General features: G+C 46.8%; 1 protein-coding gene across 1 annotated transcript in view; it reads right to left on the minus strand.

Moving 5' to 3' along the window:
• The window catches only part of UTP15 (UTP15 small subunit processome component), a 280,270-nt gene that overhangs the window by 94,398 nt on the left and 163,603 nt on the right, over positions 1–22,269 (minus strand). Inside the window, exon 11 of the mRNA XM_069224002.1 lies at positions 912–1,013. Coding sequence (XP_069080103.1) covers positions 912–1,013 — 102 coding nt within the window. The remainder of the gene's footprint in view (positions 1–911; positions 1,014–22,269) is intronic.

Here is a 22,269-nt window from a genome sequence, read left to right on the forward strand (position 1 = left end):
AAAGTACAGAACTGCCAGTTTACCTAGTATGTTTTATGCTCCACCTGGGTTTGAAAGAACTACTATATCGAGGGTCATAGGAGTAAATATTAAAACAATGGATTTGTATTAAAAAAAACTGTGAAACACAAAGTAGAAAATCAATTGACACCTTACACACGACTGTTAGCAAACAGTAACAACTAGAATCACAGTTCGGTAAACCATAGTCTTAGATAGAAGATTAGTGCTAATTCTAATTGCAAAGCAAGTTCAAGACAAGCGGGCGATGTTAAAGCAGTACAGATTAAGGAATGCAACTCTGGATTACAGTTTTTGTGTTCATTTTTTACTGCGTCAATAAATATTTTATTTATAGCATGCACTGTAATGCATAATAGGTACCAGAAGCTATTCAAAAAAAGCAACAGGAATATGTTTATTCAGATACACAGCTCAGTAAACTTCACATTTTCAAGTGTGTGTAATTTCTCTGCATCTGATCTACCTCAAATGGCCGATGTTTTATTATTTAATACACATTTTACAAATAAAAAAACATCACTTTTTACCGGAAGATAGAGTTCAAAATAGTTCACATTCAGAGGCGGGAAGACCGCAGGGAAAATCACGTTTGTCTAAAGGGTAAAAGGCAGGGGAACCACAGATTTTCAGTAAGAGGTTGTTGCAGAGATGTGATGCTTTGGCATCAACACTCGTCTTTTCTACATTACTTCTGCATTTGGTTCTGGGAACCATTAGTAGACATGTTTGGTTTGAACAGTTTGTAGGGGAATGATAGAGTTTCATTGTATCCTGCATGCAGATGGATGCAGAGCTCTCTATAGACTTATAGGCGAGTCACAGGATCCTAAAGGCACTTCTAACCAGTTGAGAAACAGTTTTTTAAATGGTTTGAGCAGACACCATACCTCAAGAACGGTGTCAAGTGCCTTTGACACCTGAAAACTTTTAAGTAGTTTGTCGTGCTTCTTCAAGTGATCCTTCACAGGTTTGCTGACAAAAATGTCTTCCTAAAAGAAAAAAAGAAAAGTTAATAGATTTCCAACCCCTAAAACTTTTAAGGCCTCGACATGGCTGTGTATGCCCTTTGACATCATAAGGAACTTATAGTAAAATGACTTTAAACAAGACATAAAATAAAACCTATGAATTTACAATTTGGGAGACTAACAAGATTACACTTGGTTCTCACTAAATAGTTGAGTTAATACAATACAAATAACATCGTAAGGAGCTGGGTCTAGTTAGGTGGGGGCCAGTTGTGGACAAATGACAATTATTACAAGTAAACCTCCTCCCACCATACAATAAGTAAAATATTTTAATGGCAAGGAAACAGTTCGGTCACAGCCTTATACCAAGTTACAATGTATTTAATCAATACTGCATGACATAGTGCATTGCATCCTGGTAAAAAGCAATATCACAGATAATTTGTTATACATTCTTAACAGTGAAACCAACATTGATTGATTAAATAAAGCGATCACACTGCTCCACCAAAACTGAGGTCACAGGTGGACATATGTTTTAGAACAAACTAAGTCCCTTTAAACTAGAGTATCTTTCCCATGATCAAGGGTTTATGTTTTTAAAACTGTGTATGTATTCATTAATTTGTCCTCACAAGTGTGTTCGAGTGTGATGTATGTTCACATTGGTGAAGGAGTGTGATTGTCTTGCTGCCCTAGATTATCCAAGCACAATGGCAGCTTACTCATCTTGACAAAGGTGAATGCTACTCAAAGATCTTAGCAGCAGAGACCATGTCAATGGGGGTCTGCTAAGTCTACAGCAGCGTCTCTCCTCCCCATTTACATAACAAATCACTTTGAGATGTAGCATATGTTAGAAATTTACACAGCCCAAAATGTACTTCAGGGTCCCCACATTTCCCTGGATACGAGACTGAGACATCATGAGACAATGAGTCTCCCTGATGCCAGGGAAGGTCTCTAAGGGCTGCAGCATATCTTATGCCACCCTGGGGACCCCTCACTCCGCACAGACACACTGCTTGCCAGCTTGTGTGTGCTAGTGGGGATAAAACGACTAAGCCGACATGGCACTCCCCTCAGGGTGCCATGCCAACCTCACACTGCCTATGCAGTATAGATAAGTCACCCCTCTAGCAGGCCTTACAGCCCTAAGGCAGGTGCACTATACCATAGGTGAGGGCACCAGTGCATGAGCACTGTGCCCCTACAGTGTCTAAGCAAAACCTTAGACATTGTAAGTGCAGGGTAGCCATAAGAGTATATGGTCTGGGAGTCTGTCAACCACGAACTCCACAGCACCATAATGGCTACACTGAAAACTGGGAAGTTTGGTATCAAACTTCTCAGCACAATAAATGCACACTGATGCCAGTGTACATTTTATTGTAACATACACCCCAGAGGGCACCTTAGATGTGCCCCCTGAAACCCTAACCAACTACCCGTGTAGGCTGACTGGTTTTAGCAGCCTGCCACACTCGAGACATGTTGCTGGCCACATGGGGAGAGTGCCTTTGTCACTTTGTGGCTAGTAACAAAGCCTGCACTGGGTGGAGATGCTTATCACCTCCCCCTTGCAGGAGCTGTAACACCTGGCGGTGAGCCTCAAAGGCTCACCCCCTTTGTTCCAGCACCACAGGGCATTCCAGCTAGTGGAGTTGCCCGCCCCCCTCCGGCCCCGGCCCCACTTTTGGCGGCAAGGCCGGAGGAGATAATGAGGAAAACAAGGAGGAGTCACTGACCAGTCAGGACAGCCCCTAAGGCAACCTGAGCTGAAGTGACTCTGACTTTTAGGAATCCTCCATCTTGCAGATGGAGGATCCCCCCAATAGGGATAGGAATGTGACCCCCTCCCCTTGGGAGGAGGCACAAAGAGGGTGTAGCCACCCTCAGGGCTAGTAGCCATTGGCTACTGCCCTCCCTGACCTAAACACACCCCTAAATTCTGTATTTAGGGGCTCCCCTGAACCTAGGAACTCAGATTCCTGCAACCTAAGAAGAAGAGGACTGCTGAGCTGAAAAACCCTGCAGAGAAGACGGAGACACCAACTGCTTTGGCCCCAGCTCTACCGGCCTGTCTCCCCCCTTCGGAAGAAAACTGCTCCAGCGACGCTTTCCCCAGGACCAGCGACCTCTGAATCCTCAGAGGACTGCCCTGCTCTAAAAGGACCAAGAAACTCCAGAGAACAGCGGCCCTGTTCACCCAAGACTGCAACTTTGTTTCCAAAGGAGCAACTTCAAGACAAACTGCGTTTCCCACCAGAAGCGTGAGACTTGCAACTCTGCACCCGACGCCCCCGGCTCGACTTGTGGAGAAACAACACTTCAGGGAGGACTCCCCGGCGACTACGAGACCGTGAGTAGCCAGAGTTGCCCCCCCTGAGCCCCCACAGTGACGCCTGCAGAGGGAATCCCGAGGCTCACCCTGACCGCGACTGCCGGACTCTCAGATCCCGATGTCTGGAAAAGACCCTGCACCCGCAGCCCCCAGGACCTGAAGGATCGGAACTCCAGTGCAGGAGTGACCCCCAGGAGGCCCTCTCCCTTGCCCAGGTGGTGGTTACCCCGAGGAGCCCAACCCTTGCCTGCATCGCTGAAGAGACCCCTTGGTCTCCCATTGATTCCAATTGAAAACCCAACGTGTGTTTGCACACTGCACCCGGCCGCCCCGTGCTGCTCAGGGTGTACTTTCTGTGCTAACTTGTGTCCCCCCCGGTGCCCTACAAAACCACCCTGGTTTGCCCTCCGAAGACGCAGGTACTTACCTGCTGGCAGACTGGAACTGGGGCACCCCCTTCTCCATTGAAGCCTATGCGTTTTGGGCACCACTTTGAACTCTGTACCTGACCGGCCCTGAGCTGCTGGTGTGGTAACTTTGGGGTTGCTCTGAACCCCCAACGGTGTGCTACCTTGGACCCAAACTTGAACCCCGTAGGTGGTTTACTTACCTGCAAGAACTAACAATTACTTACCTCCCCTAGGAACTGTGAAAATTGAAGTGTCTAGTTTTAAAATAGCTATATGTGTTTTATTTGAAAAGTATATATGCTATTGTGATTATTCAAAGTTCCTAAAGTACTTACCTGCAATACCTTTCATTTGAGATATTACATGTAAAATTTTAACCTGTGGTTCTTAAAATAAACTAAGAAAATATATTTTTCTATACAAAAACCTATTGGCCTGGAATTGTCTCCGAGTGTGTGTTCCTCATTTATTGCCTGTGTGTATGTACACCAAATGCTTAACACTACTCCTTTGATAAGCCTACTGCTCGACCACACTACCACAAAATAGAGCATTAGAATGATCTCTTTTTGCCACTATTTTACCTCTAAGGGGAACCCTTGGACTCTGTGCATACTATTCCTTACTTTGAAATAGTGCATACAGAGCCAACTTCCTACACAAGCTATCTTGCACAGTTTAAAAACATTTCTGCAATTAACAAATTGTGATTTGGCGCTCGGAAAGCTATTTGAGTATATAAAGGTTTTCTTTCGAGTGAGTCTACTTCCACTGGCAGTAAGGTGTGTGTGTGTGTGTATTCCAGGGCAGGAATGTCCTGAACGTTTGTCTTCAAACATTTATGGGTACGCGCAAACTTCTCTCTAACCTATTCCCACCCTGGAAAAGTTAGAGACTTATTCCGGTCAAGGGCAGGGCAGGGCAAAATCGATTCCTAAGGTGGGAAAGAAACAGTCCCAAAATGGATGGAGTGTAGGGGAAAGGGGTTGACCAAAGAGGGAGGCTTTTCCAGAGTGGAAGAAAAATACATAATAAAAAAATTACATCCACATACATGGAAATGCATTCCCCATGTCCAACTATACAACTGTGTATGCCGAAATGCTTCTGCATGTGCATAAATTAATGTGCATCCCTAATTAAAAATGAAATCCCTAATAAGTAATGGGTAATTAAAAATGAAATTGATTTTGCTGAATTCATTGAAAACCACAATACAGATCTGGCGTTTGTCACTGAAACATGGGCGGCCACCACATCAGGACCAGATATGGTCAAAGACATTCCCTCCCAGGGGTGTGGAATTAAAAAAATATTTTCTTGTCCATGGGACAGGTTGCTTCTTAGATCTACTTGTCCCTTTGTTTCCATGTAGCGCAGTGACAACTTATGGCACCAATCTCATTATGTAAGAGGTCTGATAATACCCTCTCTGGTTATTCCAAGGCTAACACTATAGTAGGGCTTGAAGACTAGCGATTTTAAGCCCTACAGTAGCAATTTCCTTATTTTGCCACCTTTCCTCAGATCTACATACTGGGGGCGGAGGAAGCGAAAACAATAGTTCCTGGGGCAGGAATGCCTTTGACACTGTAAAACCTAGTAATTTGCATGTTTTTGGAATTTTCACCAGCCCCTCTCTAACCTTTTCCCATAATGAGAAAGGTTGGAAATTTACTCCTGACAAGGGTAGAAGGGGATGTTCTTCAAGGGTTGGGGAAATAGTGATTGGAGGCAAAGTGGACTTGTAAACGCTCAATAGATTTTAGCATGAGTGTAAGGAAATGCCTCCTTGGCATGGTTGCCCCCTGACTTTTTGCCTTTGCTGATGCTATGTTTACAATTGAAAGTGTGCTGAGGCCTGCTAACCAGGCCCCAGCACCAGTGTTCTTTCCCTAACCTGTACTTTTGTATCCACAATTGGCAGACCCTGGCATCCAGATAAGTCCCTTGTAACTGGTACTTCTAGTACCAAGGGCCCTGATGCCAAGGAAGGTCTCTAAGGGCTGCAGCATGTCTTATGCCACCCTGGAGACCTCTCACTCAGCACAGACACACTGCTTGCCAGCTTGTGTGTGCTAGTGAGGACAAAACGAGTAAGTCGACATGGCACTCCCCTCAGGGTGCCATGCCAGCCTCTCACTGCCTATGCAGTATAGGTAAGACACCCCTCTAGCAGGCCTTACAGCCCTAAGGCAGGGTGCACTATACCATAGGTGAGGGTACCAGTGCATGAGCATGGTACCCCTACAGTGTCTAAACAAAACCTTAGACATTGTAAGTGCAGGGTAGCCATAAGAGTATATGGTCTGGGAGTTTGTCAAACACGAACTCCACAGCACCATAATGGCTACACTGAAAACTGGGAAGTTTGGTATCAAACTTCTCAGCACAATAAATGCACACTGATGCCAGTGTACATTTTATTGCAAAATACACCCCAGAGGGCACCTTAGAGGTGCCCCCTGAAACTTAACCGACTATCTGTGTAGGCTGACTAGTTCCAGCAGCCTGCCACACTAGAGACATGTTGCTGGCCCCATGGGGAGAGTGCCTTTGTCACTCTGAGGCCAGTAACAAAGCCTGCACTGGGTGGAGATGCTAACACCTCCCCCAGGCAGGAGCTGTAACACCTGGCGGTGAGCCTCAAAGGCTCACCCCTTTGTCACAGCACCGCAGGACACTCCAGCTAGTGGAGTTGCCCGCCCCCTCCGGCCCGGCCTCCACTTTTGGCAGCAAGGCCGGAGAAAATAATGAGAATAACAAGGAGGAGTCACTGGCCAGTCAGGACAGCCCCTAAGGTGTCCTGAGCTGAGGTGTGTAAGGAAATGCCTCCTTGGCATGGTTGCCCCCTGAATTTTTGCCTTTGCTGATGCTATGTTTACAATTGAAAGTGTGCTGAGGCCTGCTAACCAGGCCCCAGCACCAGTGTTCTTTCCCTAACCTGTACTTTTGTATCCACAATTGGCAGACCCTGGCATCCAGATAAGTCCCTTGTAACTGGTACTTCTAGTACCAAGGGCCCTGATGCCAAGGAAGGTCTCTAAGGGCTGCAGCATGTCTTATGCCACCCTGGAGACCTCTCACTCAGCACAGACACACTGCTTGCCAGCTTGTGTGTGCTAGTGAGGACAAAACGAGTAAGTCGACATGGCACTCCCCTCAGGGTGCCATGCCAGCCTCTCACTGCCTATACAGTATAGGTAAGCCACCCCTCTAGCAGGCCTTACAGCCCTAAGGCAGGGTGCACTATACCATAGGTGAGGGTACCAGTGCATGAGCATGGTACCCCTACAGTGTCTAAACAAAACCTTAGACATTGTAAGTGCAGGGTAGCCATAAGAGTATATGGTCTGGGAGTCTGTCAAACACGAACTCCACAGCACCATAATGGCTACACTGAAAACTGGGAAGTTTGGTATCAAACTTCTCAGCACAATAAATGCACACTGATGCCAGTGTACATTTTATTGTAAAATACACCCCAGAGGGCACCTTAGAGGTGCCCCCTGAAACTTAACCGACTATCTGTGTAGGCTGACTAGTTTTAGCAGCCTGCCACAAAGCGAGACATGTTGCTGGCCCCATGGGGAGAGGGCCTTTGTCACTCTGAGGCCAGTAACAAAGCCTGCACTGGGTGGAGATGCTAACACCTCCCCCAGGCAGGAATTGTCACACCTGGCGGTGAGCCTCAAAGGCTCACCTCCTTTGTGCCAACCCAGCAGGACACTCCAGCTAGTGGAGTTGCCCGCCCCCTCCGGCCAGGCCCCACTTTTGGCGGCAAGGCCGGAGAAAATAATGAGAAAAACAAGGAGGAGTCACTGGCCAGTCAGGACAGCCCCTAAGGTGTCCTGAGCTGAGGTGACTCTAACTTTTAGAAATCCTCCATCTTGCAGATGGAGGATTCCCCCAATAGGGTTAGGATTGTGACCCCCTCCCCTTGGGAGGAGGCACAAAGAGGGTGTACCCACCCTCAGGGCGTACACCCTCAGGGCTAGTAGCCATTGGCTACTAACCCCCCAGACCTAAACACGCCCTTAAATTTAGTATTTAAGGGCTACCCTGAACCCTAGAAAATTAGATTCCTGCAACTACAAGAAGAAGGACTGCCTAGCTGAAAACCCCTGCAGCGGAAGACCAGAAGACGACAACTGCCTTGGCTCCAGAAACTCACCGGCCTGTCTCCTGCCTTCCAAAGATCCTGCTCCAGCGACGCCTTCCAAAGGGACCAGCGACCTCGACATCCTCGGAGGACTGCCCCTGCTTCGAAAAGACAAGAAACTCCCGAGGACAGCGGACCTGCTCCAAGAAAGGCTGCAACTTTGTTTCCAGCAGCTTTGAAAGAACCCTGCAAGCTCCCCGCAAGAAGCGTGAGACTTGCAACACTGCACCCGGCGACCCCGACGCGGCTGGTGGCGATCCAACACCTCAGGAGGGACCCCAGGACTACTCTGATACTGTGAGTACCAAAACCTGTCCCCCCTGAGCCCCCACAGCGCCGCCTGCAGAGGGAATCCCGAGGCTTCCCCTGACCGCGACTCTTTGAACCTAAAGTCCGACGCCTGGGAGAGACCCTGCACCCGCAGCCCCCAGGACCTGAAGGACCGGACTTTCACTGGAGAAGTGACCCCCAGGAGTCCCTCTCCCTTGCCCAAGTGGAGGTTTCCCCGAGGAATCCCCCCCTTGCCTGCCTGCAGCGCTGAAGAGATCCCTAGATCTCCCATTGACTTCCATTACAAACCCGACGCTTGTTTCTACACTGCACCCGGCCGCCCCCGCGCTGCTGAGGGTGAAATTTCTGTGTGGGCTTGTGTCCCCCCCGGTGCCCTACAAAACCCCCCTGGTCTGCCCTCCGAAGACGCGGGTACTTACCTGCAAGCAGACCGGAACCGGGGCACCCCCTTCTCTCCATTCTAGCCTATGTGTTTTGGGCACCACTTTGAACTCTGCACCTGACCGGCCCTGAGCTGCTGGTGTGGTGACTTTGGGGTTGCTCTGAACCCCCAACGGTGGGCTACCTTGGACCAAGAACTAAGCCCTGTAAGTGTCTTACTTACCTGGTTAACCTAACAAATACTTACCTCCCCTAGGAACTGTGAAAATTGCACTGTGTCCACTTTTAAAACAGCTATTTGTGAATAACTTGAAAAGTATACATGCAATTTTGATGATTTGAAGTTCCTAAAGTACTTACCTGCAATACCTTTCGAATGAGATATTACATGTAGAATTTGAACCTGTGGTTCTTAAAATAAACTAAGAAAAGATATTTTTCTATATAAAAACCTATTGGCTGGATTTGTCTCTGAGTGTGTGTACCTCATTTATTGTCTATGTGTATGTACAACAAATGCTTAACACTACTCCTCGGATAAGCCTACTGCTCGACCACACTACCACAAAATAGAGCATTAGTATTATCTATTTTTACCACTATTTTACCTCTAAGGGGAACCCTTGGACTCTGTGCATGCTATTCCTTACTTTGAAATAGCACATACAGAGCCAACTTCCTACATTGGTGGATCAGCGGTGGGGTACAAGACTTTGCATTTGCTGGACTACTCAGCCAATACCTGATCACACGACAAATTCCAAAATTGTCATTAGAAATTGATTTTTGCAATTTGAAAAGTTTTCTAAATTCTTAAAAGACCTGCTAGGGCCTTGTGTTAGATCCTGTTTAGCATTTCTTTTAGAGTTTAAAAGTTTGTAAAAGTTTGAATTAGATTCTAGAACCAGTTGTAGATTCTTAAAAAGTATTCCAACTTTTAGAAGCAAAATGTCTAGCACAGATGTGACTGTGGTGGAACTCGACACCACACCTTACCTCCATCTTAAGATGAGGGAGCTAAGGTCACTCTGTAAAATAAAGAAAATAACAATGGGCCCCAAACCTACCAAAATACAGCTCCAGGAGCTTTTGGCAGAGTTTGAAAAGGCCAACCCCTCTGAGGGTGGCAACTCAGAGGAAGAGGATAGTGACTTGGAGGACAATTCCCCCCTACCAATCCTATCTAGGGAGAACAGGGTCCCTCAAACCCTGACTCCAAAAATAATAGTCAGAGATGCTGGTTCCCTCACAGGAGAGACCAACACCTCTGAAATCACTGAGGATAGCCCCAGTGAAGAGGACATCCAGTTAGCCAGGATGGCCAAAAGATTGGCTTTGGAAAGACAGATCCTAGCCATAGAGAGGGAAAGACAAGAGATGGGCCTAGGACCCATCAATGGTGGCAGCAACATAAATAGGGTCAGAGATTCTCCTGACATGTTGAAAATCCCTAAAGGGATTGTAACTAAATATGAAGATGGTGATGACATTACCAAATGGTTCACAGCTTTTGAGAGGGCTTGTGTAACCAGAAAAGTGAACAGATCTCACTGGGGTGCTCTCCTTTGGGAAATGTTCACAGGAAAGTGTAGGGATAGACTCCTCACACTCTCTGGACAAGATGCAGAATCTTATGACCTCATGAAGGGTACCCTGATTGAGGGCTTTGGATTCTCCACTGAGGAGTATAGGATTAGATTCAGGGGGGCTCAAAAATCCTCGAGCCAGACCTGGGTTGACTTTGTAGACTACTCAGTGAAAACACTAGATGGTTGGATTCAAGGCAGTGGTGTAAATAATTATGATGGGCTGTACAATTTATTTGTGAAAGAACACCTGTTAAGTAATTGTTTCAATGATAAACTGCATCAGCATCTGGTAGACCTAGGACCAATTTCTCCCCAAGAATTGGGAAAGAAGGCGGACCATTGGGTCAAGACAAGGGTGTCCAAGACTTCAACAGGGGGTGACCAAAAGAAAGGGGTCACAAAGACTCCCCAGGGGAAGGGTGATGAGACAACCAAAACTAAAAATAGTAAAGAGTCTTCTACAGGCCCCCAAAAACCTGCACAGGAGGGTGGGCCCAGAGCCTCTTCACAAAACAATGGGTACAAGGGTAAAAACTTTGATCCCAAAAAGGCCTGGTGTCATAGCTGTAAACAGCATGGACACCAAACTGGAGACAAGGCCTGTCCCAAGAAAGGTTCCACTCCAAACTCCCATCCAGGTAACACTGGTATGGCTAGTCTCCAAGTGGGATCAACAGTGTGCCCAGAGCAAATCAGGGTCCACACTGAAGCTACTCTAGTTTCTGAGGGTGGGGTGGATTTAGCCACACTAGCTGTCTGGCCGCCTAACATGCAAAAATACAGACAGCAACTCTTAATTAATGGGACTAGAATAGAGGGCCTGAGGGATACAGGTGCCAGTGTCACCATGGTGACAGAGAAACTGGTTTCCCCTGGCCAATACCTGACTGGAAAAACTTACACAGTCACCAACGCTGACAATCAGAAAAAAGTACATCCCATGGCAATGGTTACTTTAGAATGGGGAGGGGTCAATGGCCTGAAACAGGTGGTGGTCTCCTCAAATATCCCAGTGGACTGTCTGCTTGGAAATGACCTGGAGTCCTCAGCATGGGCTGAGGTAGAACTAAAAACCCATGCAGCAATGCTGGGTATCCCTGAACTGGTGTGTGTGAAAACAAGAGCACAGTGCAAGGCACAGGGTGAACAAGTAGAGCTGGAGTCTGGAAGAATGGCCCAGCCTACCAAGAGAACAGGAAAGTCAGCTGGGAAACCAACTGCAACACAGCAAAAGAAAGGGAACCTCTCTTCTCAGGAAGAAGTTCTGCCCTCTGAGGGAACTGAGCCTTTGGAGCTTGAACCTTATCAGGTTGAGCTCTTAGGCCCAGGGGGACCCTCAAGGGAGGAGCTGTGTAAGGGACAAGAAACCTGTCCCTCTCTTGAAGGCCTTAGGCAGCAAGCTGCTGAAGAGTCCAAAGGCAAGAAAAATGGAACGCATAGGGTCTATTGGGAAGATAGACTCCTGTACACTGAGGCCAGAGACCCCAAACCTGGTGCCACTAGGAGAGTGGTAGTGCCTCAGCTGTTCAGGAAGTTCATCCTAACATTGGCCCATGACATTCCCCTTGCTGGACATTTGGGACAAACCAAGACGTGGGAGAGGTTAGTCAACCACTTCTACTGGCCCAATATGTCCAACATGGTTAAGGAGTTTTGCCTCTCCTGCCCCACCTGTCAAGCCAGTGGTAAGACAGGTGGGCATCCAAAGGCCCCCCTCATTCCACTTCCAGTGGTGGGGGTGCCCTTTGAAAGAGTGGGTGTGGACATAGTTGGTCCACTAGAACCTCCCACAGCCTCAGGAAATATGTATATCCTGGTAGTAGTGGATCATGCTACCAGGTATCCTGAAGCTATTCCCCTTAGGTCGACTACTGCCCCTGCAGTAGCCAAGGCCCTCATTGGTATCTTTACCAGAGTGGGTTTCCCTAAGGAGGTGGTGTCTGACAGAGGTACCAACTTCATGTCAGCATACCTAAAGCACATGTGGAATGAGTGTGGGGTGACTTATAAATTCACTACACCATACCATCCACAAACTAATGGCTTAGTTGAGAGATTCAACAAGACATTAAAGGGCATGATCATGGGGCTCCCAGAAAAGCTCAAAAGGAGATGGGATGTCCTCTTGCCATGTCTGCTTTTCGCTTACAGAGAGGTGCCACAGAAGGGAGTAGGATTCTCACCCTTTGAACTTCTGTTTGGTCATCCTGTAAGGGGACCACTTGCTCTTGTTAAAGAAGGCTGGGAGAGACCTCTCCATGAGCCTAAGCAAGACATAGTGGACTATGTACTTGGCCTTCGCTCTAGAATGGCAGAGTACATGGAAAAGGCAACCAAAAACCTTGAGGCTAGCCAACAACTCCAGAAGTTTTGGTATGACCAAAAGGCTGCACTGGTTGAGTTCCAACCAGGGCAGAAAGTCTGGGTTCTGGAGCCTGTGGCTCCCAGGGCACTCCAGGACAAATGGAGTGGCCCTTACCCAGTACTAGAAAGGAAGAGTCAGGTCACCTACCTGGTGGACCTGGGCACAAGCAGGAGCCCCAAGAGGGTGATCCATGTGAACCGCCTTAAGCTCTTCCATGACAGGGCTGATGTCAATCTGTTGATGGTAACAGATGAGGATCAGGAGGCAGAGAGTGAACCTCTCCCTGATCTTCTGTCATCAGACCCAAAAGATGGCACAGTAGATGGAGTGATCTACTCAGACACCCTCTCTGGCCAACAGCAAGCTGATTGTAGGAGAGTCCTACAACAGTTTCCTGAACTCTTCTCCTTAACCCCTGGTCAGACACACCTGTGTACCCATGATGTGGACACAGGAGACAGCATGCCTGTCAAAAACAAAATCTTTAGACAGTCTGACCATGTTAAGGAAAGCATCAAGGTGGAAGTCCACAAGATGCTGGAATTGGGAGTAATTGAGCGCTCTGACAGCCCCTGGGCTAGCCCAGTGGTCTTAGTCCCCAAACCTCACACCAAAGATGGAAAGAAAGAGATGAGGTTTTGTGTGGACTACAGAGGGCTCAATTCTGTCACCAAGACAGATGCTCATCCAATTCCAAGAGCTGATGAGCTCATAGACAAATTAGGTGCTGCCAAATTCCTAAGTACCTTTGACTTGACAGCAGGGTACTGGCAAATAAAAATGGCACCTGGAGCAAAAGAGAAAACAGCATTCTCCACACCTGATGGGCATTATCAGTTTACTGTTATGCCCTTTGGTTTAAAGAATGCCCCTGCCACCTTCCAAAGGTTGGTGAATCAAGTCCTTGCTGGCTTGGAGTCCTTTAGCACAGCTTATCTTGATGATATTGCTGTCTTTAGCTCCACCTGGCAGGATCACCTGGTCCACCTGAGGAAGGTTTTGAAGGCTCTGCAATCTGCAGGCCTCTCTATCAAGGCATCCAAATGCCAGATAGGGCAGGGAACTGTGGTTTACTTGGGACACCTTGTAGGTGGAGGCCAAGTTCAGCCACTTCAACCCAAGATCCAGACTATTCTGGACTGGGTAGCTCCAAAAACCCAGACTCAAGTCAGGGCATTCCTTGGCTTGACTGGGTATTACAGGAGGTTTGTGAAGGGATATGGATCCATTGTGACAGCCCTCACTGAACTCACCTCCAAGAAAATGCCAAAGAAAGTAAACTGGACTGTGGAATGCCAACAGGCCTTTGACACCCTGAAACAGGCAATGTGCTCAGCACCAGTTCTCAAAGCTCCAGATTATTCTAAGCAGTTCATTGTGCAGACTGATGCCTCTGAACATGGGATAGGGGCAGTTTTGTCCCAAACAAATGATGATGGCCTTGACCAGCCTGTTGCTTTCATTAGCAGGAGGTTACTCCCCAGGGAGCAGCGTTGGAGTGCCATTGAGAGGGAGGCCTTTGCTGTGGTTTGGTCCCTGAAGAAGCTGAGACCATACCTCTTTGGGACTCACTTCCTATTTCAAACCGACCACAGACCTCTCAAATGGCTGATGCAAATGAAAGGTGAAAATCCTAAACTGTTGAGGTGGTCCATCTCCCTACAGGGAATGGACTTTATAGTGGAACACAGACCTGGGACTGCCCATGCCAATGCAGATGGCCTTTCCAGGTTCTTCCACTTAGAAAATGAAGACTCTCTTGGGAAAGGTTAGTCTCATCCTCTTTCGTTTGGGGGGGGGTTGTGTAAGGAAATGCCTCCTTGGCATGGTTGCCCCCTGAATTTTTGCCTTTGCTGATGCTATGTTTACAATTGAAAGTGTGCTGAGGCCTGCTAACCAGGCCCCAGCACCAGTGTTCTTTCCCTAACCTGTACTTTTGTATCCACAATTGGCAGACCCTGGCATCCAGATAAGTCCCTTGTAACTGGTACTTCTAGTACCAAGGGCCCTGATGCCAAGGAAGGTCTCTAAGGGCTGCAGCATGTCTTATGCCACCCTGGAGACCTCTCACTCAGCACAGACACACTGCTTGCCAGCTTGTGTGTGCTAGTGAGGACAAAACGAGTAAGTCGACATGGCACTCCCCTCAGGGTGCCATGCCAGCCTCTCACTGCCTATACAGTATAGGTAAGCCACCCCTCTAGCAGGCCTTACAGCCCTAAGGCAGGGTGCACTATACCATAGGTGAGGGTACCAGTGCATGAGCATGGTACCCCTACAGTGTCTAAACAAAACCTTAGACATTGTAAGTGCAGGGTAGCCATAAGAGTATATGGTCTGGGAGTTTGTCAAACACGAACTCCACAGCACCATAATGGCTACACTGAAAACTGGGAAGTTTGGTATCAAACTTCTCAGCACAATAAATGCACACTGATGCCAGTGTACATTTTATTGTAAAATACACCCCAGAGGGCACCTTAGAGGTGCCCCCTGAAACTTAACCGACTATCTGTGTAGGCTGACTAGTTTTAGCAGCCTGCCACAAAGCGAGACATGTTGCTGGCCCCATGGGGAGAGGGCCTTTGTCACTCTGAGGCCAGTAACAAAGCCTGCACTGGGTGGAGATGCTAACACCTCCCCCAGGCAGGAATTGTCACACCTGGCGGTGAGCCTCAAAGGCTCACCTCCTTTGTGCCAACCCAGCAGGACACTCCAGCTAGTGGAGTTGCCCGCCCCCTCCGGCCAGGCCCCACTTTTGGCGGCAAGGCCGGAGAAAATAATGAGAAAAACAAGGAGGAGTCACTGGCCAGTCAGGACAGCCCCTAAGGTGTCCTGAGCTGAGGTGACTCTAACTTTTAGAAATCCTCCATCTTGCAGATGGAGGATTCCCCCAATAGGGTTAGGATTGTGACCCCCTCCCCTTGGGAGGAGGCACAAAGAGGGTGTACCCACCCTCAGGGCTAGTAGCCATTGGCTACTAACCCCCCAGACCTAAACACGCCCTTAAATTTAGTATTTAAGGGCTACCCTGAACCCTAGAAAATTAGATTCCTGCAACTACAAGAAGAAGGACTGCCTAGCTGAAAACCCCTGCAGAGGAAGACCAGAAGACGACAACTGCCTTGGCTCCAGAAACTCACCGGCCTGTCTCCTGCCTTCCAAAGATCCTGCTCCAGCGACGCCTTCCAAAGGGACCAGCGACCTCGACATCCTCTGAGGACTGCCCCTGCTTCGAAAAGACAAGAAACTCCCGAGGACAGCGGACCTGCTCCAAGAAAAGCTGCATCTTTGTTTCCAGCAGCTTTAAAGATCCCTGCAAGCTCCCCGCAAGAAGCGTGAGACTTGCAACACTGCACCCGGCGACCCCGACTCGGCTGGTGGCGATCCAACACCTGTGAGTACCAAAACCTGTCCCCCCTGAGCCCCCACAGCGCCGCCTGCAGAGGGAATCCCGAGGCTTCCCCTGACCGCGACTCTTTGAACCTAAAGTCCCGACGCCTGGGAGAGACCCTGCACCCGCAGCCCCCAGGACCTGAAGGACCGGACTTTCACTGGAGAAGTGACCCCCCAGGAGTCCCTCTCCCTTGTCCAAGTGGAGGTTTCCCCGAGGAATCCCCCCCTTGCCTGCCTGCAGCGCTGAAGAGATCCCGAGATCTCTCATAGACTAACACTGCGAACCCGACGCTTGTTTCTACACTGCACCCGGCCGCCCCCGCGCCGCTGAGGGTGAAATATCTGTGTGGGCTTGTGTTCCCCCCGGTGCCCTACAAAACCCCCCTGGTCTGCCCTCCGAAGACGCGGGTACTTACCTGCAAGCAGACCGGAACCGGGGCACCCCCTTCTCTCCATTCTAGCCTATGCGTTTTGGGCACCACTTTGAACTCTGCACCTGACCGGCCCTGAGCTGCTGGTGTGGTGACTTTGGGGTTGCTCTGAACCCCCAACGGTGGGCTACCTTGGACCAAGAACTAAGCCCTGTAAGTGTCTTACTTACCTGGTTAACCTAACAAATACTTACCTCCCCTAGGAACTGTGAAAATTGCACTAAGTGTCCACTTTTAAAACAGCTATTTGTGAATAACTTGAAAAGTATACATGCAATTTTGATGATTTGAAGTTCCTAAAGTACTTACCTGCAATACCTTTCGAATGAGATATTACATGTAGAATTTGAACCTGTGGTTCTTAAAATAAACTAAGAAAAGATATTTTTCTATACAAAAACCTATTGGCTGGATTTGTCTCTGAGTGTGTGTACCTCATTTATTGTCTATGTGTATGTACAACAAATGCTTAACACTACTCCTTGGATAAGCCTACTGCTCGACCACACTACCACAAAATAGAGCATTAGTATTATCTATTTTTACCACTATTTTACCTCTAAGGGGAACCCTTGGGCTCTGTGCATGCTATTCCTTACTTTGAAATAGCACATACAGAGCCAACTTCCTACAATGAGCAAATCTACACATGCATATTTGCTCGTGCTAAAATACAATTCACAAATATATTCTAGGAGTACGATTTTCTGGTCTACTTCTGTAAATTCTGGTGAATTCACTAAAGTCACTAATTCAAAGACACATACCATGGGTGCACTTTTCTGACTTTCTTTTAGAATTGGCCCCTAATCAGATCTGGCATTAACCAAGACATTTTGCTTTTATTAAAATTCTATTTCTGTAGCTACCTATCCGCTGGCTTTACTGCGAGTGACAGCATTCTGCTCTTCCACAAGGAGAATATTCCCACACAAAGTAGTTTTGTTCAATGCCAGGAACTACTGTGGCAATGTGTCCTTTTTGAGACCAAAAAACGTTTTTTGCTTTGTGCCAATGTGTTACAACGGTGAGGGTCTGGCAGCTCCCAAACAATAAAGTTTTACAAAAGCCATGTCCAAACAAGACACACACTGACACAATCAAAAGACCAACAACAATGTTGGATTGGCTGGCTTTGCCACTGCTTGTTTATTTTAATGATTCCCATAATCTAGTTGAAAATAGATACACTAATTTCCCATTTACAGTTTTTTTAAATTTATTTTTTAAGAAATACTAGCATGCATCAACACATTTTACTAAATGATGCTTCAAAGAAAGAGTACGTAAAATGTCACAGTAACTTAGCAAGACTTTTCCCCTACTGGCATTTTGTTTCCTGAACATTTTATTTTGAAAGCAAAGAATCCTCAATCTTGCTTACAAGCGTCTGCAAACATATGCATCTAATAAGAGAGCATTGTGGGAGCATTATATATATAGCCTCATATTGTTAAATGTTTCAAACAAGAGTACACTTTTTTTAAATTTTTTACGGGAACCACTGTCAGTAGTGCAACCTTACAACATTTATTTAGAGCACTCACCCTAATATTAAAGGCTTTGCATTAATGAATCATAATGAAAATGTCACTTACCCAGTGTACATCTGTTCGTGGCATCAGTCGCAGTAGATTCGCATGTTTTGCAATAGCTCGCCATCTGGTGTTGGGCCGGAGTGTTACAAGTTGTTTTTCTTCGAAGAAGTCTTTCGAGTCACGGGACCGAGTGACTCCTCCTTCTGTCTCCATTGCGCATGGGCGTCGACTCCATCTTCGATTGTTTTCCCCGCAGAGGGTGAGGTAGTAGTTGTGTTGTAGTAATAGTGCCCATGCAATGGAGTGACTAAGTATGTACCTATTTAAGGTTAAAATAATATATATACAAATGTACAAAGTTGAAGCTAACTTCCAAACTGCTACAGGCTCCCGGGGAGGTGGGTGGGCACATGTGAATCTCCAGCGACTGATGCCACGAACAGATGTACACTGGGTAAGTGACATTTTCAGTTCGATGGCATCTGTCGCTGTAGATACACATGTTCTGCATAGACTAGTAAGCAGTTATCTCCCCAAAAGCAGTGGCTCAGCCTGTAGGAATGGAAGTGGTTTGAAATAATGTTCTTAACACGGCTTGACCTACTGTGGCTTGCTGTGCGGATAACACGTCTACACAGTAGTGCTTGGTGAACGTGTGTGGCGTAGACCATGTGGCTGCCTTACATATTTCTTGCATTGGGATGTTTCCTAGAAAGGCCATGGTAGCACCTTTTTTTCTGGTTGAGTGTGCCCTTGGTGTAATGGGCAGTTGTTGTTTTGCTTTAAGGTAGCAGATTTGGATGCATTTAACTATCCATCTGGCTATACCTTGTTTTGATATTGGGTTTCCTGTATGAGGTTTTTGGAATGCAATAAATAGTTGTTTAGTCTTTCTGATGTTTTTCGTTCTGTCAATGTAGTACATTAATGCTCTTTTGACATCTAATGTATGTAGTGCCCTCTCAGCTACGGAATCTGGCTGTGGGAAGAACACTGGTAGTTCCACTGTTTGATTTAGGTGGAACGGTGAAATAACCTTTGGTAAAAATTTAGGATTAGTCCTTAGGACGACTTTATTTTTGTGTAGTTGTATAAAAGGTTCTTGTATTGTAAACGCCTGAATTTCGCTTACTCTTCTTAGAGATGTAATGGCGATGAGAAATGCAACCTTCCAGGTTAGGAACTGTATTTCGCAAGAGTGCATGGGTTCAAAAGGTGGACCCATGAGTCTTGTTAAGACAACATTTAAGTTCTATGAAGGAACCGGTGGTGTTCTTGGTGGTATAATTCTTCTAAGGCCTTCTATGAATGCTTTAATGACTGGTATCCTATATAGAGAAGTTGAATAGGTAGTCTGCAGGTATGCAGATACTGCCGCAAGGTGTATTTTAATGGAAGAGAAGGCTAGGTTAGATTTTTTAAGTGAAGCAAGTAACCCACTATGTCCTTTGGAGTTGCGTGTAAAGGTTGGATCTGATTATGATGGCAGTAGCAGACAAACCTCTTCCATTTACTTGCATAGCAGTGCCTAGTGGACGGCCTTCTGGCTTGTTTTATGACGTCCATACATTCTTGGGTAAGTTGTAAGTGTCCGAATTCTAGGATTTCAGGAGCCAGATTGCTAGATTCAGCGATGCCGGATCTGGATGTCTGATCTGTTGGTTGTGTTGTGTTAACAGATCCGGCCTGTTGGGCAATTTGATGTGGGGTACTACTGATAGGTCTAGCAGTGTCGTGTACCAGGGTTGCCTTGCCCAAGTTGGTGCTATTAAAATGAGTTTGAGTTTGTTTTGACTCAATTTGTTTACTAGATAAGGAAGGAGAGGGAGAGGAGGAAAAGCGTAGGCAAATATCCCTGACCAGTTCATCCATAGGGCATTGCCTTGGGACTGCCTGTGTGGGTATCTGGATGCGAAGTTTTGGCATTTTGCGTTCTCTCTTGTTGCAAACAAGTCTATTTGAGGTGTTCCCCAGAGTCTGAAGTAAGTGTTTAGAATTTGGGGGTGAATTTCCCATTCGTGGACCTGTTGGTGATCTCGAGAGAGATTGTCTGCAAGTTGATTCTGGATCCCTGGAATAAACTGCGCTATTAGGCGAATGTGGTTGTGAATTGCCCATCGCCATATCTTCTGTGCTAGATGGCTCAACTGCGTTGAGTGTGTGTCCCCCTGTTTGTTTAGGTAATACATGGTTGTCATGTTGTCTGTTTTGACAAGAATGTATTTGTGAGTTATAATTGGTTGGAAAGCCCTTAATGCTTGAAAAACTGCTAGCATTTCTAGGTGATTTATATGCAGTTTTGTTTGATGTACGTTCCATTGTCCTTGTATGCTGTGTTGATCGAGGTGTGCTACCCACCCTGTCATGGAAGCATCTGTTGTTATTACGTATTGTGGCACTGGGTCTTGGAATGGCCGCCCTTTGTTTAAATTTATACTGTTCCACCATAGAAGCGAGAAGTAAGTTTGGCGGTCTATTAACACCAGATCTAGAAGGTGACCCTGTGCTTGTGACCATTGTGATGCTAGGCACTGTTGTAAGGGCCTCATGTGTAGTCTTGCGTTCGGGACAATGGCTATGCATGAAGACATCATGCCTAGGAGTTGTAATATCATCTTTGCTTGTATTGTTTGTGTTGGATACATGCGTTGTATGATCTTGTTGAAATTTTGAATTCTTTGTGGACTTGGAGTGGCTACACCTTTTGTTGTGTCTATTATGGCTCCCAGGTATTGTTGTACTTTGCACGGCAAAATGTTGGATTTTGCAAAGTTGACGGTGAAACCTAGTTTGTAGAGGGTTTGTATGATTTGATTTGTGTGTTGTAAGCACTTTGTTAGTGAATTGGTTTTGATTAGCCAGTCGTCTAGATACGGGAATACATGTATTTGCTGCCTTCTGATATGTGCAGCCACTACTGCTAGACATTTTGTAAATACTCTTGGTGCGGTTGTTAAACCAAAAGGCAATACTTTGAATTGGTAATGTATTCCTTTGAATACGAACCGTAGGTATTTCCTGTGCGACGGATGTATTGGTATATGGAAATACGCGTCTTTGAGGTCTAAGGTTGTCATGTAGTCCTGTAGTTTTAGCAATGGTAACACTTCTTGTAGCGTGACCATGTGAAAGTGGTCTGATTTGATGTAGGTGTTTAGTATTCTGAGGTCTAGGATTGGTCTCAGTGTTTTGTCCTTTTTTGGTATTAAGAAGTACAGTGAATAGACTCCTGTGTTTGTTTGTGTGTTTGGTACTAATTCGATTGCATTATTTTGCAATAGTGCTTGAACTTCTATTTCCAGAAGTTCGGAATGTTGTTTTGATAAATTCTGTGCTTTTGGTGGTATGTTTGGAGGGAATTGTAGAAATTCTATGCAATAACCATGTTGGATAATTGCTAAGACCCAAGTGTCTGTAGTTATTTCCTCCCATGCTTTGTAATAATGACCTATTCTTCCCCCCACTGGTGTTGTGTGGAGGGGGTGAGTGACATCTGAGTCACTGCTTGGTTGTAGGGGTTTTGGGGCTTTGAAATTTTCCTCTATTCCTAGGGAATTGCCCTCCTCTGTATTGGCCCCGAAAGCCTCCCCTGTACTGACCCTGGTAGCTGGACGGTGTTGCCTGCGAGGTGCTGGCTTGTGTGGCCTGACCCCGAAACCCCCCTCTAAAGGGTGTCTTGCGGAAGGTGCTGTAGGTTCCTCTGCTCTGCGGGGAGTAGAGTGCGCCCATGGCTTTAGCAGTGTCAGTGTCTTTTTTAAGTTTTTCGATTGCCGTGTCCACTTCTGGTCCGAACAGTTGTTTTTCGTTGAACGGCATATTGAGCACTGCCTGCTGTATCTCTGGTTTGAACCCAGACGTTCTTAGCCATGCGTGCCTTCTAATGGTCACAGATGTATTAATTGTTCTTGCAGCTGTGTCTGCAGCGTCCATAGAAGATCGTATCTGGTTATTTGATATGTTCTGTCCTTCCTCAACCACCTGCTTTGCCCTCTTTTGTAGTTCTTTGGGAAGATGCTCGATGAGGTGTTGCATCTCATCCCAATGGGCTCTGTCATAGCGCGCAAGTAGTGCTTGAGAGTTAGCGATGCACCACTGGTTTGCAGCTTGTACTGCGACTCTTTTCCAAGCTGCATCGAACTTGCGGCTCTCTTTATCTGGGGGTGGTGCATCCCCAGATGTGTGGGAGTTGGCTCTTTTCCGAGCTGCTCCTACTACGACGGAATCTGGTGGCAGCTGTGTGGTGATGAAAACAGGGTCTGTAGGAGGTGCCTTATACTTCTTTTCCACCCTTGGCGTTATTGCCCTACTTTTGACCAGCTCCTTGAATATTTCCTTTGCGTGCCGAAGCATACCTGGCAGCATAGGCA

This window comes from Pleurodeles waltl, chromosome 1_1 (assembly GCF_031143425.1).
Source record: "Pleurodeles waltl isolate 20211129_DDA chromosome 1_1, aPleWal1.hap1.20221129, whole genome shotgun sequence".
NCBI classification, from domain to species: domain Eukaryota; kingdom Metazoa; phylum Chordata; class Amphibia; order Caudata; family Salamandridae; genus Pleurodeles; species Pleurodeles waltl.